Source organism: Sander lucioperca, chromosome 4 (genome assembly GCF_008315115.2).
Source record: "Sander lucioperca isolate FBNREF2018 chromosome 4, SLUC_FBN_1.2, whole genome shotgun sequence".
Lineage (NCBI taxonomy): Eukaryota > Metazoa > Chordata > Actinopteri > Perciformes > Percidae > Sander > Sander lucioperca.
Window position 1 is genome coordinate 15946341 of NC_050176.1, and position 20557 is coordinate 15966897.

The 20557-nt window shown below is 40.0% G+C and overlaps 1 protein-coding gene across 1 annotated transcript in view; it reads left to right on the top strand.

The window, feature by feature from the left end:
* The window catches only part of LOC116042943 (zinc finger protein 91-like), a 30983-nt gene that overhangs the window by 4792 nt on the left and 5634 nt on the right, over positions 1-20557 (top strand). Inside the window, exons 4-15 of the mRNA XM_036000439.1 lie at positions 431-620; positions 1011-1063; positions 1874-2039; positions 2129-2221; positions 2415-2489; positions 2619-2705; positions 4335-4412; positions 5893-6135; positions 6813-7594; positions 14703-14829; positions 14954-15310; positions 18691-19404. Of these exons, the coding sequence (XP_035856332.1) occupies positions 431-620; positions 1011-1063; positions 1874-2039; positions 2129-2221; positions 2415-2489; positions 2619-2705; positions 4335-4412; positions 5893-6135; positions 6813-7594; positions 14703-14829; positions 14954-15310; positions 18691-19404 (2965 nt within the window). The remainder of the gene's footprint in view (positions 1-430; positions 621-1010; positions 1064-1873; positions 2040-2128; positions 2222-2414; positions 2490-2618; positions 2706-4334; positions 4413-5892; positions 6136-6812; positions 7595-14702; positions 14830-14953; positions 15311-18690; positions 19405-20557) is intronic.

The following is a 20557-nucleotide window of genomic DNA, read 5'->3' on the forward strand; positions in this document are numbered from 1 at the left end:
TTATAAGTATCTGGAGACGCAGCTCACGTATGTGATGACAACAGGACGTAGTTTTGTCACGTATAGATCTTTAGTGCGCTTGCATAACTGCAGTGTGAAACCAAAACCTACCGGATCAAATGTATACAATGTAACAAAAACATGAACCTTTCAGGTGTGAAAACGCCCTAAAACAAGTTTGGTGAATCAACAATCCTCACAGTGAAAAAGTAAGAGAGGCTTAGGTTGCATGAGGCCCTTTTAAAAAAATAATAATAAAAAAAAAAAGTTTAATTTAAAGGCATACTATGCCTTTAAGTATCAAACAAAGTCAATTTAGAGATGGTTTGTCACTATGCATTCCAACCAAATGAGAAAAAAAGTCAAAATCTGGGGGTCGCTACTTCACTGCAGAAAATGAATGCCTTTTCGCATTGTGCTCTGTATTTAGGATTCTCCTGAACATAAGCCTATGATGTCACATGAACTCAAGATGGCATCTGCAAACTTAGAGGACCAAACTCTCCATTTGACTGTCCGACTGCAGGCAGGAGAGGACGAGGAGGAAGAAGCAGAGGAACAGGATGAAGAAATTGGTGGTTTAATCAACTCTGATGGAGAAGTGGTTGAATGGGATGCCAGTAAGTGATTCATAGCGGCACGTTTACTGCATAGCCACAATTTGTTGTTTCAGTTTCCCATATGAGTTTATTTGGTTAAGATCATTTTAAGTAGCAGTTATTTTCAAAACAAGACATTGTAAAACATGAAAAGTCTATTGTCAGTCTCAGTTATTTCGTTTTTTGTTATAGTTTTGTTCACGTTTACAGTTTAATGGGTTGTCATAACTCACAACATTGGTAAAATATGAATTTAGTTTATCATTACATTGACTTTTTCATGTAGAATTCAGCCATTTGTGTTAGGCCTGAATGCATGAACCACAGTTTTAAAATAATTTTAAAGATGTTGAATATCAGCTGTCATGTCAGGTATATCTGAGCCTGAGCCAACCATCTTGATTTTTACAGGACACAGTCCTGACCGAGGCTCTGATTGCACAGAAAGTTTTCCGCCTACCAAGGTAATTTGTCTTAAAACATAATTTATCAATTTTGCAATACAAAAGCATGAGGGCTGGCCACTCCTCTTCAAGTCTTGTAAACCCTCTGATTGTATATATAGCATATCATTACATTGCATATAAAACAATTCAACAGCACCACATATACATGCTCCAGAATGAGAAACTTGTGTATATGCACCCTGAAAAAACTGTATAAAATAGTGCAAAACCTCAAACAAAATGGGATTTTGCAATGCCACTTCCAAGGTTGACAAAATGGAAAGCCAGAAATTACTACATGGAAATGATGAGTTTTATTTAACATAGGAATTATGATCCACTTGTTGAATGAACTGTGACACGTGTCCCTAAAGCACCCCCAAGATTGTATTTTTGACCGATGTCCTTGCTAAAATGTGTGCTTTGTTTAGGGATGAAGAATTGAAATTTGTCTTAAGATATTGACTTTACGAAAGTATTGGAATGGCACATTGTAACTTCTGCTTTATGGTATATTTCACCTTTAAAGTTCAACATTAGAATACAATAGTGACCAAAACTTAGTTACGAGAGGGGAGAGTTTTCAGTTTCACTGCAGGGTAGATAAATTGGGAGTATTACTAATTAATAGTTACCAGTGGCCTGTAGTTGCAAGGTGACACCCCAACAGATAAGATAAACAACACTGCCACAGAATACTTAGGGTTACATTCTATAACTGCTACTATAAAATGCATTCATCTCTGCTCTGTTTGCAGGCTTAAGTACGGTTACCCAGGAAGGGTTTGGGGGTATGTTTCTGATTGTTTTGAATGATTATGACCACAGGGTGTTGTCCTGTCTGAGTCTCAGCTGCAAGGCCAAAACCAGAGAGACAGCAGTAGTCCAACGCTCATCATGGAAGTTGTGTCTGTGGGGGAAGATGAAGAAAGGGAAGAAGGGGAGGAAAAAGAAAGAGTAGTAAAAATGGCAGCTGTCTCGCCCTTATATCGCGGTAAACACAAGTCAAACTAAAAATTCAAAGTGTACAGGTGATAAATAATAGTTATGAATCAGTTATCTTTTTGCACACAATGTTACCAGGAAAGAGACAAAGAAGAAAGAAGAAGGTTCCAGAAATAACAGTGGTGTCGTTGGATGTCTCAGACGCAGAGAAAGAAGCTCCCGCAAATCCTGGTGAGTGACGTGATTGAACGACGAGAAGATTTACATTATAATACACATTCTCATTATTGGTTTAAGTTGTACATATGGAGGATTCAGAAGAGTCATAACATTATTGTTACCTGGTTATCCATCAGCATCAATATTAAAAAATGTTTTCTCTCCACATGGGCATATTTTCTGCTGTTTTTTCTTTGTCACAAAGTAAAAAGAAGGGGCAAAAGAAAGATTTCAAAACCTCCACTGTTGTCTGTTGAAGACCTAGAGGCAGAGCCAGGAAGTGAGTCTTCTTGATTTTTTTTTTTTATGCCAACTGAGTGTATGTTTATGCTTCTGAAATGATACATTTGCACGTTATTGTTATTGTTTTGCACGTTATTGTTATGAAGTCTTACATGTAATCTTATAGTATCAAGGCGCACCCGAAGAAAGAGAAATGTCCCTACCTACGTGGAATCAGAAGAATCCAACTCAAAAACTGTCCGCCGTGTTGCTGGTAAGACGAAGGAGGAAAAATAAGGTTCACATGTGTGGTTGGGTATCGTTTAGATTTAGTTGACTCTGAATCCAGTTGATTCTGATTCATTCGGGCATTATTTGAATAAGAAAACAAAATAGGTCTGAAGATATTTGTGGGGTTTTTCACCATAGGATCAGTTTCAAATATTGCGCAGTGTGGTGTAGGGTTGCACGATATTGACAAAAAGTGATATTCCGATATCGATATATTTTTAAACAAATGTGAAATTACAAAAGTTACAGGAAAACGCATCAAAATAGATTCATATCAAATAAAACAAGTTTTCTTACAACACAAGGTTTATTTCAACTGACGGTCATATTGGACTGGTCCAACATGAATAAATAAATACGGACCGTGTCTACAGAACAGGACATGTTTTACTGGTTGGACAGTATAAAATAAATAAAGAGAACAGGACACAGCTTTTCTTTCGCTTCTCTGATTCGTTCCGTTTAGTTGTCCCTATCTACTTCTTCAACTTACACTGTCACTCTGTCGAAATATGCACACACGTGGTACGCTCCATAGGGTTTGTCATGTAGTAGACCCTTGCGCTGACGTACACTAACATGTGCAAGTGGCACGGTAACTGGCCAATGAAACATGATCATTATAGTGTTTCAAGCAAGCTCTAAATCAAACACAACTAAGCCACACAGCCAACGGACGGGACGCAGCGCTCCACAATATAAACAAAATATTGCAACCCCTTTCGATATAATATTGCGCGACGTGATATTGTGATGATATTGAGTCGATATATCATGCACACCTACTGTAGTGGTAAAATACAGGGAGTTTACAGGGAGTTTATTAGAGGAGGGGGTGCATGTGACGGATTTTTGCAGTAGATATCAAACCTCCAACATAGGCGACACCTTTTCCCATACCTTTTCTGTTATATGGAAAACCACTTGTGCCGTGGAGTTTAGGTAAGTTTCAGCCTTTTGTGTCCTAGCTCAGATCTGCCATATTTAGAGCTGGGTACCAGTTTAATACTTTTTAGGCACTGACCGAATTGGCTCTAAAGTATTGAGTATTGAAAAATGCCTCATCATTCAATACCCAATTTCAGTACCTAAGGAGTAAATCTCATCAGCGTCAGTGAGCCAATAAGCACGCAGCATTCTTCTACCAAGATCTAATAATGCTTGTGATTGGCTGTCTAACGTTACACGTCGTAGAGACACGCAGGAAAAACTCTACGTTATGCACAGAGATGGGGCTCACGTAGCAGGAGCTGAAAAATAAATGAAAAGATTTGTGCCGTAATGTCATTTCTTTTCTTTTTTTCTTTTCGAAATTGGTATAGAAAAAAGTATCGTTTAGGAACTGCTATCGAAGTCCCGGTATTTGTATTGGTACCTGTATCCAAAATCTTTGAAGGATTGCAAAGCCTAGCCATATTGTACATAACATACACATTCAACCTTCACGTTTAGAGATTGATGAGCTTTCCTAACAAATCACTGGTTCTTAAAAAATGTTGAATCTAATTTTGAACCAGCTCTTGATACCCAACTCATATTCATATGACAATTCATATGACAATTTAACATCAGTTTTATGTTTAAAGCAATAAACTTTATTTCTTTTTACCAGCAAAGCGACCTCACAGAAGAAAGAAAGATACCAAACTATCTGCTGAAGGAGAAGGAGGAAACACACGGGTGTCTGCTGGTAAGAGCCAATAAAATGGTCCACAAGAGTGTATAACCAGCATGGTAGTGCAGCTGCAGCTAATCCTTGAAATCATTAGCCATGATCATTGGTTTACCAAAGGAAAGGAAAGTAAGGGTTACTGGCTGTGTTTATTTTACTTATTCAAAGAAGACACATTACCTCAGATTTCCACCAACTGCGGAACGTCTGCGGATCCACTCCGGAACAGCGGCGGAGTCGATAGGTTTCCTTTAAAGTCAATGTGTGTATTTCCACTGACTGCGGAACAGCTGCATTTCGACTCCGTCCCAGCTCCGGCGATCCGCAGCCCTCCGGAGCAGATACGCAGAGCTTCTATTTTTGCCGGACGCCGGAGAGCTGTGCAGCAATTCAGCACAGGGCAGATAGTGCAGGACAGGAAGTCGAGCACAAAAACTAAATAAAACATCCGGTTAATTTCCAAAATAAAATTCACCGTGCTAACGGCGGATCATATTTCTCTGCACTACACCTTAAACGTCATAATGGGCGGAGACAGGCCTGAAACAAACTGTTTTTGATTTTGTGGTTCTGTTTATAGAAACTACATTCTGTTATATCGCGCGATCATACGTGAATTCGCGATCTCGTGGGTCCTCGTGACTTCAGCTGTCAGTCACGGCCGCAGCTGTTCCGCAACAAATACGGAGCTGGTGGTTACTGAAGGACGGCGGAGCACGGAGCCGACACGCAGCCTAGCCGACACGCAGCCGTACTGCAGTTGGTGGAAATCCGCCTTTACAGGAACAAGAACACAAAGCATCTTTGATGATCAGCAGCAGCAGCAGTTTAGTCAGACCTGTTTCACCTGTCAGCAAAAATAATTGCAGCAGTTTAGATATAGACATGGCGATGTGTTGAAAGAGGTCATATAAAAAAAAAATATAATAATAAATAAATAATAAATAATAATAAAATGTTATCTATAGTTTTTAGAATATTTTCTTAAAAAATGTGTGTGTGTGTGTGTGTATATATATATATATCCTTGATGGTTAGTCATTTAACAATCTTTTTAAATATCGGTCTTTGTTTAAGTAAAACCTCAAAACCTGCGCGCACAAAGAAAACCACAGCTATGAAAAAATAAAGTGCAGCTGTAACACCCATTGCCTGCCGTTGGTGCTGTGTGAAAGTGCAGCAGCAATTACATATTTTGCCTGCAGGTGGCGACATTAATACGGCAACATCTGCAGGTCTAAACGGCTGCTATTATTTTCCTTTCCTATACGTGACAAAGTTTTAGTTTGTGAGTGAGTTAGAGGCCACTTTCATTAAGTCTTTAGCACCTAAAAAGAATACTTGAAGAACATGGCAAGCAACAAACAAACTAGGACTATTAACACAGAACATTGTTGGTACGTGATTGGGTTTTGAAAGGGCTACAAGCTACTTTTCTTTGTAAGCATTAAATCAACAGTCTTACCTTGTAATTTAACTTTTCTTTTTCCCCACATAGTGAAGAAACGCCCTGGCAGAAAGATGGTTCATGTTCCAATAGAAATACCTCCTGAGCTCCTGAAGAAGCCCAAAGAGAAGATGGAGTACCACTGCTCAGTGTGTAGCAAAGAATTCCCTCATGCCTACAAACTTGAGAGGCACGAGCTGATCCACACAGGAGAGAAACCGTACTGCTGCTCCATCTGTGGTCGGGGTTTCAACCAGAAGGGAAATCTCAAAACGCACTACAAAGTCCACTTAGGTGAGATTGGATGATACTTTGATACTTAATCACTACAATTCTCTTCCTAGAATATTTGTACTTCTATTATCGTCTGTGTTTATGTCAGGGTATTTCCTGGCTCAGAATGGGCCTTTGGTGGGGGGGGACACATTAAGCTGGGGGGGGGGGGTCTGGTGGTCCTCCCCCAGGAAATGTTGAGCGTAAAAGACTTCAATTCCTGCATTGTGATATCTTTTTAGGCACCAATTTATTGTAAAAACAGCTATATTTATGGCAGGGAAATCACAAATTTCTGGTGGCAGGTAATAATTCAAAATACAAAATATAATGGAATATCATTATATTCAGTATTCCAGTAAGGGGGCTTGAACATGGTCCCGGATAGACTACACTTAACCCCAAAGTCCAGTTGTTTAATCAGTAGGCCTATGAACAGGGCTTGTGGTCACTTTTTTCCCCCAAGGAGCACGTTTTGCTCCCAAGTTGACAAATGTAGGATTGACTTACACAGGCTACTGCTTTTACTGCTAATTTGTACAATAGTACAAAACGTTAAGAAGTGTAATGTTTTCTACATTATTAAAAATGTACATAGCTCAATGTAAACCATAAGTAAATTAAAGTCCTAAACAATGCACAGATTATTATACTTGAAGAGTAAAAGATGATTTGTCTCTCCTTTTGTCTCCGTGCAGGTCGTAAGGGTGCTGTGGATTTTGACGATGAGGTGAATCCCATAGCGTCAGAGCTCACCGAATATTTAAAGTCTCTGCCGGGTGAGTCCAGGATCAGATCATCCCTCCGTTGCCTGGAATGTGGAAATGAATGTGAGAGTCAATCAGCTTTACAAGCACACCACATTACCACACACACAGGCTCAGCGGGTGAATCCGACGCAGTCGAGCAAAGCTCATCACAGCTTCTCTTCTGCCGCCGCTGTGGCATCCAGTTCAACGAAAAAGAAAAGCTGGAAGAACATATGAAAACCCACATCAAGGAGAAGCGCTACTCGTGTCCCGACTGTGGCAAGAGGTTCATCAATGAAAGCTACATACAAATCCACCAGCGCATCCATACTGGGGAGAAGCCTTTCCTGTGCTCCCAGTGCGGCAGAGGTTTCCACACGGCTTCCTCTCTCAAGCTGCATGAGATGCAGCACTCTGGGGAGAGGCCGTTCGCATGTTCCATCTGTGGGAAGACGTTTCGGATAAACTCGTACCTAACAGCACATTACCAGACCCATATTAAAGAAAGACCTTTTATTTGTAGTGTCTGTGGGAAAGGCTACTCTAGAGCTGAGGAACTGAAGGTGCACCACAGGCTCCACACTGGAGAAAGACCCTACGAGTGCGGAGAGTGTGGGAAGAGCTTCATTTACCGCCAGGGTCTGCGGCAGCATCAGCGCACACATGCTGGAAAACGCATCGGCCCAACCAGACAGCTCGGTAGACCGAAGCAACCGGCCAGGCTGGACATCTAACAGTTGACCTGTTGATTGGATTTTTTGTTGTTGTTAACTGTGTTTGAAGATATTACAGTAAATTGCGCTTCTTCCCTGTTCTTCTTCCTTCCATTCCTCCTACCTACAGCAGAGACGATAACTGTGTCTAAAAATATGCGCTACAGAGTTGGCGTGGGTTGCCAAGAAAAAATTTGGAACTTACTGTGTTGTCTTTCTCGTCATCATGTTTTGTACCCATGTTTTTATGTTTACTCTTCTCAAGTAGCCCATCTGTACAATTTGAGTGCCTTTGTATCCTGCATGCCAAATACTAATACGTAATGTTCAAATTATGCACAATATCCTTGTTATTTTAAAAACCATGTTGATGGAATACAGATTTTTTTTTTCAGAAACATGTCTGTTTTTTTCTACATTTGAAATAATGTATTCTTACATTATGAAATTTATAGCAAGACCTATTTTCCCTCTGTTCACACTTGGTATTATGATACAACATTCTGCACAAAAACTCATGTTCAAAAAAATGCAATTACACTGATTGTGATTCAGTGATGTAAAACAAAAAAGGACCCTTTCATTCATTTATGGAATGGACCACCGGAGGAAAATAGGGGAGGGGCATGTTTTTTTATTCTTTGTTGAGGGGAGGGTCACCCAATGTTCTTTAGTCTGGGGGTGGGGGGGGGGGGTCACCCAACTTTTGTATTCATGAAAACAGCAAAGTTTCAAAGTGGCTTGTTTGGTGCATATTTTTCCATGTAGCTCTCAGTATCGGCCCCCCATCGCTAGGAGATGGATCCCTCCCTGTTTAATCAACAATTTGAGCTTCGTAGAGACCGTGGGATTTCCCAAACTGACTAAATCCCGCCCGCACATATAAACACAAAACTGCTTTGCTAGCTCCATCGTGTTGTAACTAAGACTTCTGCTGAAAAAATAATTGTATTCATTAGCATAATTGCCGTACTGCTTAGTTCAAAAATATCCAAAACACCAAAGTACGAAAACATAGCGAACCAGACACAAGCTTTTATTTTGAAAAGTCGAAGCTCTGGGACAACACCAAGCAGGGAGGGCATGAGACGGGAGGTCTCCAGGCTGTAGCCATGCCCGACTCAAATATCCTTTCGGTCCCGGTGATATTATAAACAGTATCTCACAAAAGTGAGTACACCCCTCACATTTTAGTAAATATTTCATTATATCTTTTAATGGGACAACACTGAAGAAATTACACTTTGCTACAATGTAAAGTATTAAGTGTACAGCTTGTATAACAGTGTAAATGTGCTGTCCCCTCAAAATAACTCAACACACAGCCATTAATGTCTAAACCGCTGGCAACAAAAGTAAGTACACCCCTATGTTAAATTCCTATAGAGGCAGGCAGATTTTTATTTTTAAAGTGCCCATATTATGAAAAAATCACTTTTTCTGGGATTTGGGGTGTTATGTTGTGTCTCTGGTGCTTCCACACACATACAAACTTTGAAAAAAATCCACCCATGCTGTTTAGAGAGAGATACGGTTTCTGAATGTGTCCTGCCTTCAGTCTCTGGGTGAGCTGTTCAAAATCAGCACGGCTTGTGATGTCACAAGCCGAAACGAGCAGGCTAACCGCAACCATTAGCTCGTAGCGTTAGCATGCTAACGCTATGGCTAACGCTAGCATGCTAATGCTAGCATGCTACCTCGTTCTCAATAGCAAAGCACTGCTACAACACACAAGTTCACCATAATCTACAAAAGAACTACTTACATGTGCGCCCTCATTTAGAAGTCTCCCAGCTAATCCTGCCTTGTAATTGAGCAAAGTTGTAGAAACAGCCTTTCTTTTACTGTCTATGGAGCTAGCTAGCTGACATGATCTACATCTGAGCTACTGGGCATGTGCAGTGCAATCAAAGATAGTACAGAAGAAGAAGAAGAAAAGAGGTCTCACTCTGTAGCTAAAACAGAGACCAGCTGAAAAGAGGATCTGCAGCAGTGAGAGAGACCACTGCAGTACAACACAAATATGGTGTTTTTTGAAAATTAAACCATGTAAACCTATTCTGGTACAACCTTAAAATACAATTATGAACCTGAAAATGAGCATAATATGGCTGCTTTAAAGGCCAGTTATTTCATGGATCCAGGATACTATGCATCCTGATAAAGTTCCCTTGGCCTTTGGAATTAAAATAGCCCCACATCATTACATACCCTTCACCATACCTAGAGACTGGCATGGTTTTATGTCGGTTAGCCTAATAGCTGGTTTGATTTGCATTGAGAGATGATTTTATGGAAAGTACCCCATGCCAATCTCTATATTGTCATTGCATAGGAATACAACTAAATGAGTTGTGACACACGTGATGCATTCCTACGAAAAAACATAAAAACACAAGACAAAGGACATCCAGTGGGATAAAAATGTGATAAATAAATAAATAAAGTATTTAAAGTGCAGCAAGTGCGTAGTGGATGCTGATTGGCAGCTGTGGGTACGTGATCTGTGCCGCCTGCAAGATCCGACATGCACATGCGCAAGATGTTCGTGCATGCGCAGTTTTACGACACTGCACGATCTGTGCTATGGTGCTATACCATATAGCAATGAATCGCAAATGAAACTCAAGATTTTGCAGTGGCAGAAAGACTCCGATTTCATTCCACATGTAACAACTCCTTTATTATTTTGGATTGGCAACCACGTAAACACCTTTAATGCATAGCGTATGCTACATTTAAAAACATCACAACATCTCCACACTACATGTCACAAAAATAATGTCGCCAAGGCGTAGTACATGGACGTCAATATGCAGTTTTGGATCAGTGACAATAAGTACTTAATTTAAATAGCTTTATAAAACAGACCCACCGTGAACTGCATAATGAATAACATAAACCGCCAAGTGTTTCAACGCATGCGTGATACAAATAGTGTAGGGAAACGGTCACGTTTTCTACTACGTATTTATGCGCATGCGCATATCGGATCGTGCAGGCAGCACAGGTCGCTTACCGACAGCAGTAGTAAAACTGACTTTGTTTTTTGTTTATTTAGTGTGCTGGTGGCTGAGTCTGGTGGTCCAAGTTTTGGCAGCTCTGTAGAGGCTGCCAGATGTTAAAAGTTCAAAGAGTGGGTAACCATGGTGAGAGGGATCTTTAATGATGTTTTTTGCTCCGCTAATGTAGCGTGACGTGGCAAGAGCAGAGCCCTCTTATCTGCAGCAGTGCAGATGCAGTGTGTAAGAACGCTCTCAACGGTTGCCCTGTAGAACGCCACAGGCAGATTCCTCTCCACATTGTTCCTCCTGAGCACTCTGAAGAAGTGAAGTCTCTGTCTCCTCAGAGACATACGGTGCATCTCATAAGCTGGATCTCACTTTCCTTAATTGATATCTCCTCGGTCCTCCGGCTGAACCGGACGTTGTTCTGTCCCTCCTCCATGAAGGCCGTCTCAAAGCCCTAATATCTACCCCGAGGAGCGACCATCGAGGAGGGATCACCGAGGAGCTATAGGCGAGGAAACACGAGAGCAGCCTTCCCGGAAACCTTGCAGCTGAACGGGTTGCTAACTCCGCCCGTACAGATGACAAATGTATGTGACGCATCAGAGGAAAGGACGTCTCACTCTCATCCCTCTAAAACACATTTGCTCATTTCCTCTCTCCTCCCGTGATTTCCTTGCTTCTCTACCGTGCTTCCTTGGTGGGAGGGACTAAGACGCAAGCAAAGGAGGCAAGTGGAGGGGCGGGGATGCACTTTAAAGTGCCCATATTATGAAAAAATCACTTTTTCTGGGATTTGGGGTGTTATGTTGTGTCTCTGGTGCTTCCACACACATACAAACTTTGAAAAAAATCCACCCATGCTGTTTAGAGTGAGATACGGTTTCTGAATGTGTCCTGCCTTCAGTCTCTGGGTGAGCTGTTCAAAATCAGCACGGCTTGTGATGTCACAAGCCGAAACGAGCAGGCTAACCACAACCATTAGCTCGTAGCGTTAGCATGCTAACGCTATGGCTAACGCTAGCATGCTAACGCAAGCATGCTACCTCGTTCTCAATAGCAAAGCACTGCTACAACACACACAAGTTCACCATAATCTACAAAAGAACTACTTACATGTGCGCCCTCATTTAGAAGTCTCCCAGCTAATCCTGCCTTGTAATTGAGCAAAGTTGTAGAAACAGCCTTTCTTTTACTGTCTATGGAGCTAGCTAGCTGACATGATCTACATCTGAGCTACTGGGCATGTGCAGTGCAATCAAAGATAGTACAGAAGAAGAAGAAGAAGAAAAGAGGTCTCACTCTGTAGCTAAAACAGAGACCAGCTGAAAAGAGGATCTGCAGCAGTGAGAGAGACCACTGCAGTACAACACAAATATGGTGTTTTTTGAAAATTAAACCATGTAAACCTATTCTGGTACAACCTTAAAATACAATTATGAACCTGAAAATGAGCATAATATGGCTGCTTTAAATGACATGAGATGCAGCTATAGACACCCAGACATTTAAAAGTCTGCACCCTCTCCACATATACACCATTGTTGAAAAGGGGGCCTGGTCCATGTCACGCTTCTTTCTTTTTTCGTTTTTTTGGTGTTCAGTGTAAGGTTGTTCACTGAGCACCACTCTGACAGTCTCTGTACCTCGTCCCTATACGCAGACTCATCTCCAACCCGAGATAAGCCCAACAATGGTTGTATCTTCCACGAATTTGACGAAAAAGGTTTTGTTTACATTTGGTTTGGAGAAAATAATTATAAACCCAGGTCAATAATAATGCCACCCATTAACCATGACATTTTTTACAACAGTATGGTACCTAAAGGTCTCCCATTAATTCTTAATCTAATGTTAAGGTGTGAGCCAGAGGTGAGGCTTTTACCATTTTACAATCATAAGCAAACAACAATACAAATCATAAGCACAACACCTAATGGAGGCAATTATATTAATATTAAAATTAAACAGTAGATTTTACACTTTTTTTCAAAAGAATAAATTATTAAGATGAAAGTCCAGCTATGAAATCAATCAGGAGAACTTAGATAATGGTTATATGTATGTGTAAAGTCTCATATCATAACAAGCTTATTATGGCGCGTTCACATTTGCTCCGCCTCAGTGTGAATGTGCCATTAGTCACAATATATACAACTGTATATATATACAGATATATAATATATACCCTGTACACATTTTTTTTCACATTTTTCTTCAATATAAACAGTGTTGTCAAGTATTGGAATTACTCTAATAAAAGTACTAATACCACGCTGAGAAAATACTCCAAGTAAAACTCCTGCATTGTAAAAAAAAAAAAAAAGGAAGTATTATCAGCGAAATGTAATTAAAGTATCGAAATTAAAAGTACTCATTGTGCAGTAGCCTAAATTGTTCCGTTATTCATTATCCACCCATGCCGATAGATAGATCACTGCAGTCCTCAGTGTGTATTAAAATGAAATGTGTTAGGTTGCTGTGAAGAAAAAAAAAACAATATTTACCCGTGTAACATTGTGGGAATCAGATTTAAAATGAAGTTGGATATTTTAGGGATGTTAGCGGACAGCTGTTGTAGGAACTCCATTTGACAGCTTGGATTGTGTATTTCTGTCCTCTTATCTGGCAACCCTGAACCTAGCCAAGCCTCCATCTCTACTAGCGTCTCATGCTAACTGTTGTTGGAGTATCACTGTTTGTACAAACATAAAATACCCTTTGGTACATGCACTGCGGTTTTGCTGAGACTCAGGGATGTGAGTCAAAGCTAACGTGGTGATTTGAAGCCACCATGAATGAGGTGAGTATTATAAATTCGCCCCAGGGCCGAGTTAGTGCTACATGCTAGCTAGCCAGCAATCCGATAACAGTGTGAGCTGCGTCGTTAACTTCTGATGTGCTGCCGTTGTGCTGCGAGGCGAGTCTGAGTGACAGGCTGGGGTTATACTGTATATCAGGCTGTCTGGACGAAGTACTCAGATCCTTTACTTAAGTAAAAGTACAGGAAAATGTTTTAAAAGTAAAAGTAGTCAAAACAGCCCATGTAACCGTTAACGGTACAATATTATATTGGATTATTATTATTATCATGAGTCATGACTCATGCATTAATATAAAAGCAGGAATGATTTTCATTATGGTTTGTAAAAAATGTGAAAAATATCCATCACGTAAGTGACACCTTCACAATGTTTTATTTGTTTTGTTCAACCAATAGTCCAAAATTCAAAACAATGAAAAACTAATGAAAATTATTGAAATAATTAAAAGAAAATTTATAATTAATTTGTGAACCATATCATTTGTGAACCTAGTACCATAAATTGTTTGGCTTTTTTTTTCGCATACAAAATGACTTAAAACATTATCAAAAGTAGTTGACAATTAATTTTCTGTCAATTGTCTAAATGATTAATCATTTAAGCTGAACTTCTTTATAATGTTGGGTAGTTAAATATATAGCAATGCAACATATTTTATAAGCTCTTTATATTTTTCGTATGCAAATATCTTAACCTGCCTTAGGAATGCAAAACATGAAACAAAGGACTAAAGTGGTATGGAGTTATGAAAAATGATGTCTTTTGTTTTATTACCTACTAGTGATTTTACTTTCTCCCTTTTAGAAATCTTCCTGTAAATGCCCTGGACAAGAGTGGAACAGTTTCCAGTGACGTAGCTGAAGGTTTTTGGAATAAACCAAGTAGAGTAGAAGATTAGAGGAGGGGGTGCTATCTAAACTTGAGAAAGTTGAATTACTGTACTCTTTCCATAACCTGTATGAAATTCATTACATATTTCTTTCGTATAGAAGAAGCCAAACTTTGTTTTGATGAAAAGGACAATCACGCTGCAGCAGAACAACCTGAAGAACAACGAAACACAACGACAGGACACATTTCTGCCAAATTTGTCAAATAGATTTCACAATTCAGAGCCATCAATGCCACCACATCAAGAAACACAACAGAGCAGTGAAGCCTTTCAAATGTTCCTGTTGTTGGAAGAGGTTTCCCTTTCGGAACCCTCTGATTGTTCACCTGCGAACCCACACTAAAGGGAAGCCTTTCTTCTGCCTCCGTGTGGTATGAACTTTTCTCTGATGAGCCACGTAAAGTTGCATAAAAAACACACACGCTAAAAAGATGTCTGCCATGACGAATGTGCAAGAGGAAGAAGATGCAGTTGGTCGTTTGATCAACGCCAATGGAAAAGAGTTAGAATGGGATCCTGGCCGCTCTAGTAAGTGGAAATAGTTTAGTTGTTAAATGAGACGGGATGTCATTCTCTCTGTATTTCTATCTGAAAACTAAATGTCTCTATGATCTTTTTCCTAATGTGCTTAAAACCAATGATCAACAATTAGATAGAAGAAGCCTGGACTCGTCTTGCTGCTGCCATGTGTGTGGAAAAAAATTCTTGAAGACCAGAGCTCTACAGCGACACCAGAGGACCCACACTGGAGCCAAACCTCATACATGCTCCCATTGTGGGACAGCATTCAGTGTCCTGAAGCGACACCATTTGATCCACACCAAAGAGAGAGCTTTCTCCTGTCCAGTGTGTGACAAGAGATTTTCTCGCAAGGACAAGCTGAAGGAACACCTCAGCATACACGGATGTTCAGCTAAAGCCAAGGAAGCTGCGGAAGCTTTGGGTGGAGTGGAGACTGCCGACACTACCATCAGCTCAGATACGTCGCATTTGGAGATCAAGTCTGCTGGTAGGTTGATTCAGAAAGAAATGTGGTGACTGTGTGTCGGACCTGAAAGTCTGAGAGGCAAAAAAAAAAAAGTCCTTAGACCCAGAGATTCGACTGTAAACAGTGCTGATATACTAGTGATTAAAAGTGCTTCTGATTTTAAAGGGTCAGTTCACCAAAAAAAAAAAAACATTTTCTAACTTACAACTAGTCTTATCGAGCCATGCTGGTTTTATTGGCTGAGGTTTTGAGATTTGTTAAGCAACCTCAATACAATAGAGGTCATGTAATAGATGTAATTTTGTTTGTGCTGTTTAAAGCAATAAAAAATATATTTTAAAAACCCAGCAATAGTGCGTCTTTTCAATTAGACCCTAGGCTATATGACTTTCCTCCAACCGTTTTGAAGGAAAGTTGACTGACTGAAAATTGCTGACAGTGAGGGATTAGGCTTATCCAGAGTAACAGGGACTCTCTTACTGGAAATATATGTTGTAATTTGTCAATGGTGTGTGCACCAGAAATCATCTCATTGTGTTGGGATGGAGATAGAAATCTCAGAGGCAGATATCTCAGCGAATAAAAAAACAGAATTGAATGCATCATGATGGCTACATACCACAAGGAGGAAATGAGAATAAGAATGAATCATGTTTTTTTGTGATTTGAGTGAACTGACTTTCTAATGACACAAATACAAGTAAGTTGAAATAAAAATGGACAACAATACCTCAACTTTCATTGCCGAACATGTAGTTGCCTAGACACGAGGTACAGTGCTCAGCATAAGTGAATACACCCATGCTAAAGTTGACTAAAAAGAGGAATAGAAAAAAGAGGGTGTAGCCGTGTGCGTGTCCCCAGGTAATGTAACATCAGCGGCTTTACCTGCATGCACGAAACCAAGAAGCTGGTAGGTGTGCAGATCAACACCACCAAAAAAAACAGCTCTTTCTTCTAAGTTTGGAGCATCCTTGTGAAAATTTGTTGTCTCTGAACTTGTTATTACAGTGCTCTGCATAAGTGATTACACCCATGTAAAGTTGACTAAAAAGAGGGATAAAAAATAATCATCTTTAGGAAATTGATCTTAATGCCTTAATTTAAAAAATGAGGAAAAATCCAACCTTTAAGGACACCAATTTTCTTTGTGAATGAATAATGTATTGTAAATAAATAACTGTTCTTCCTTGAAATACAGGGGGCATGAGTAAGTACACCCCTATGTTAAATTCCAATAGAGGCAGGCAGATTTGTATTTTCAAAGGCCAGTTATTTCATGGATCCAGGATACTATGCATCCTGATAAAGTTCCCTTGGCCTTTGGAATTAAAATAGCCCCACATCATTACATACCCTTCACCATACCTAGAGATTGGCATGGGGTACTTTCCATAAAATCATCTCTCAATGCAAATCAAACCAGCTGTTAGCCTAATAAAACCATGCCAATCTCTAGGTAAAAATCTGCCTGCCTCTATGGGAATTTAACATAGGGGTGTACTTACTCATGCCCCCTGTATTTCAAGGAAGAACAGTTATTTATTTACGATACATTATTCATTCACAAAGAAAATTGGTGTCCTTAAAGGTTGGATTTTTCCTCATTTTTTTAATTAAGGCATTAAGATCAATTTCCTAAAGATGATTATTTTTTATCCCTCTTTTTAGTCAACTTTACATGGGTGTAATCACTTATGCTGAGCACTGTAATAACAAGTTCAGAGACAACAAATTTTCACAAGGATGCTCCAAACTTAGAAGAAAGAGCTGTTTTTTTTGGTGGTGTTGATCTGCACACCTACCAGCTTCTTGGTTTCGTGCATGCAGGTAAAGCCGCTGATGTTACATTACCTGGGGACACGCACACGGCTACACCCGCCAAATCTGAACATAACCATTCTCCGAAAACGACACCCAGGCTACGTTGGAAGAAAACTGAGTCCGAGGAGCTCATCAGCTGCACAGAATGCAGCAGGGGTTTCCAGAGCGTGTACACCACACCAGAGACCGCCATCTGAGAGAGAAACATGGCAAACACTTACTTCACAAGTGCTGCCACTGTGGGCAGACATTTAAAGTTAGCCGAAGCTTGACAGTCCACCGGCGGATCTACCATCCGGCACCTGCAGCGGCTGTAGAACCTGAAGAAGAGCGAAGGGCTCAAAAGACTTACGTTTGTCCAACATGTGGAAAGCAGTTTCCTACTAGTGCCTCTCTGAGAAGGCACCTTATTATTCACTCAGGGAAGAAACCGTACAAGTGCACTTTGTGTGGAAGAGGTTTCACACAGATAGGAAATCTCAAAACAGACCAGAAGGTTCATAAAGGTGAGACACTGTATATAGTAGACTGTAGACATTGAGGTCTACGGTATTTGTCTTGACCCTTATAATTTTAAGACAGTTTGAGTTTCTTTCTGTGATTGTCTCTATTTTGAACAGACAGTTGATCTTCTAACACTCTGCACATCAGTTTGGTGAATCAGTGGTTTTGCGCTAGAGTACACCAGCTGACAGCTGGAATAGAGGTGTATAAGTCTGTAATGTCCAGGAGAGTATCTGTTGTGCGTCACACTGCTTCAGGCGAAAGAGGGCAATTCCGGGCGTAGTTGTGATTGCCCCAAAGTCAGTGTGAAGTTCGGCAGAGTTCAGCTGGGGAGAGAGATAGCAGAGTAGAACTGGCGATAGTCACTGCGAGAGAGGCCCTTTTTCACATATAGTATAATTGAAAAAAAGTCAGCAAATATGTTCGTACATTAAAGTGTAACATTATTCAAACTACTTTAGTTGCTGCAGGATGTGCTGAAACTCTATTGTAAATTTAAAATGTTTTTAATCTCTCAAATATTTTGCCTTTGCAAAAGATAAAATAACCTCAAATCACCGAGATATTAATTTTGTAAAGCTGCATTAACTGATTTTTCAGCCACTTGGGGACAGTGCAACAAGCTGAAAACACAAAAATGACATATTAGTAAGGAGTTATATTCCTATCTTTATTCAAGAGCGCATTCAAGTTAGCTTTCAGTTGCCTGTTAAACACGTAGCAAACACAGAGCGACATTAGCATTTAATAGGAATCCTGTTTCTGCCCATCTGGCAAATGTAAGTCTCTTTAAGCCCTGTTTTTGGTCTTCACGAAACTCCATAAAAAATATCTGTCCCTTTAGCTGCTAAATGCTCCACTATTTTTTACCAGCTAAGTAAAGTAAAGTTCTGGGCCATAAGTAGCTCAAACGCTCCATAAAACTGAAGGGAACTGCAGAGTTGGGTGATTATTATCACTTTAAGTGGCAGCTTTCACATTACGCGTAGTAATTGTGTCCATTGTTAACATAAAGATATTGATAATTGTAGTTTTAAAGATACATAAACTTAATTTTGTTTTTCTTCCAAAAGGGAAATTCACCAACATGGCCGCATTAGAGGACCGTTTCCCTCATCCTGAAGGGGCTCAATCATCAGTGGACATCTGCTTCTGTCATTTGTGTTGGACTCAATTTTCAGAGAAACAACTTTTAGAAGGTCACTTGAAACAAGCCCATGAATCAAAGAAACCGTTTTCCTGCACCCAGTGTGGCAAAAGATTCATGTATGTCCCAAAATTAAAAGAACATGAAGCTGGTCACGAGGGTCTGAAGCCCCACCAGTGCCCACAGTGCAATAAAGGTTTCCAGACCTCAAAGGGACTCGAGAACCACATGCGAGATCACACAGGTGAGAAACCTTTCCCGTGCATTACATGTGGAAAAAGGTTCAAGCAGGAATCTACTCTGAGAGCACACTATGTGACACACTCTGGAGAGAGGCCTCACCTCTGCTCCATCTGTGGGAAACGCTACGCAAGGGCTGAAGAGCTTAAAGTTCACCTCAGAGTTCATACAGGAGAGAAGCCGTACCAGTGTGACGACTGTGGGAAGAGTTTCTACTACAGGCAAGGCTTCAACAACCATAAGAAGACTCACAGTGCTAAACCCATAGAGCCCACCAGGCAGCTGGGCAGACCCAGACAGATGGGGAGTACCAGGAAGTCAAGCAGGCCCAGGAAGATCTCACAGAGAGCTCCGCCTGATTCAGATGGAGAGGACCTGACCTGGGAGCCTCCTGAACTCGGTAGGTGTGTTTAAATTGAGCAAACTGTATCATCCGTAACCATGCACTTCACAATGTGAAAATTGAGTATGTTTAACCCTTGTATTGTCTTCCCGTTGACCATGCAACATGTTTTCCTCTTCTGTTTTGCTGTTTACAAAGCATTAAGTATACATTATCATGTGTTACACCTTCTTAGCCAACTTTATTCTAACCTATTACCACTAGTTTTACACTTCTTTTTGGAAATCATGGTCAATAAACCTCATTTATATGAAATTATACCTAACATTTGAGTAAAAAAAGCAGAAAATATGAATTATTTTGACTAATAGTTAACGTCAGAGGAAGGTTTGTTGATGGATAATCACAGACTCGTATATGTCAAAGTTTAGTCAGGATACTGTTTTTTTTAAATATTATTTTTTGGGCATTTTTGGCCTTTATTTTGATAGGACAGATGAAGACATGAAAGGGGAGAGAGAGGGGGAATGACATGCAGCAAAGGGCCGCAGGTCGGAGTCGACCCCGGGCACGCTGCCTTGAGGAGTAAACCTCCTATATTTCTTTTTTTTTTTTTTTATGTCGGCACATAATCGCACTTACGAATTATCAACCAATTCTGTGTTAAACCTAGGCTTCTAGCTAACTTCATTCAGTTATTTTTGGGCAATTTGGTTAAAAGAAACCCAAATTTCTGATAAAGACATTTTGAAAACCGGTCAAATTTGACCCGAGGACAACAGGAGGGCTAAGATGCAACTGCAAAGTTATTTGAAATGTCACATATTTATATCATTTTTACACAAATTAGATCAACTGTTTCTCAGTTTGAATCTATAATGCAAGGGCTTCCACCTATTCCCTTTACATTTGTTTTTAGAAACTGCACTGTGCACAGCATATAAGGATTCCACCATCTGTTTATATAAATCTTAAACAGTTTTTTGCTCCTCACATTACACGTATTGAGGCTAAAATAACACCTCTTACAAGTCCTACAGCCGAATGTTCATGGTGCAGCCATTTCTCAATGGCAGAAATATTGGGACTGTCTGTGCTAAATGCTAAATTGTATTTAGTTATATTTGTAAACAAATCAGAACAGCTGGATTATATTAAACAAAAGCTATTATTCCAAAATGGAAAGTGACTTTATAAGATATTTGTGATA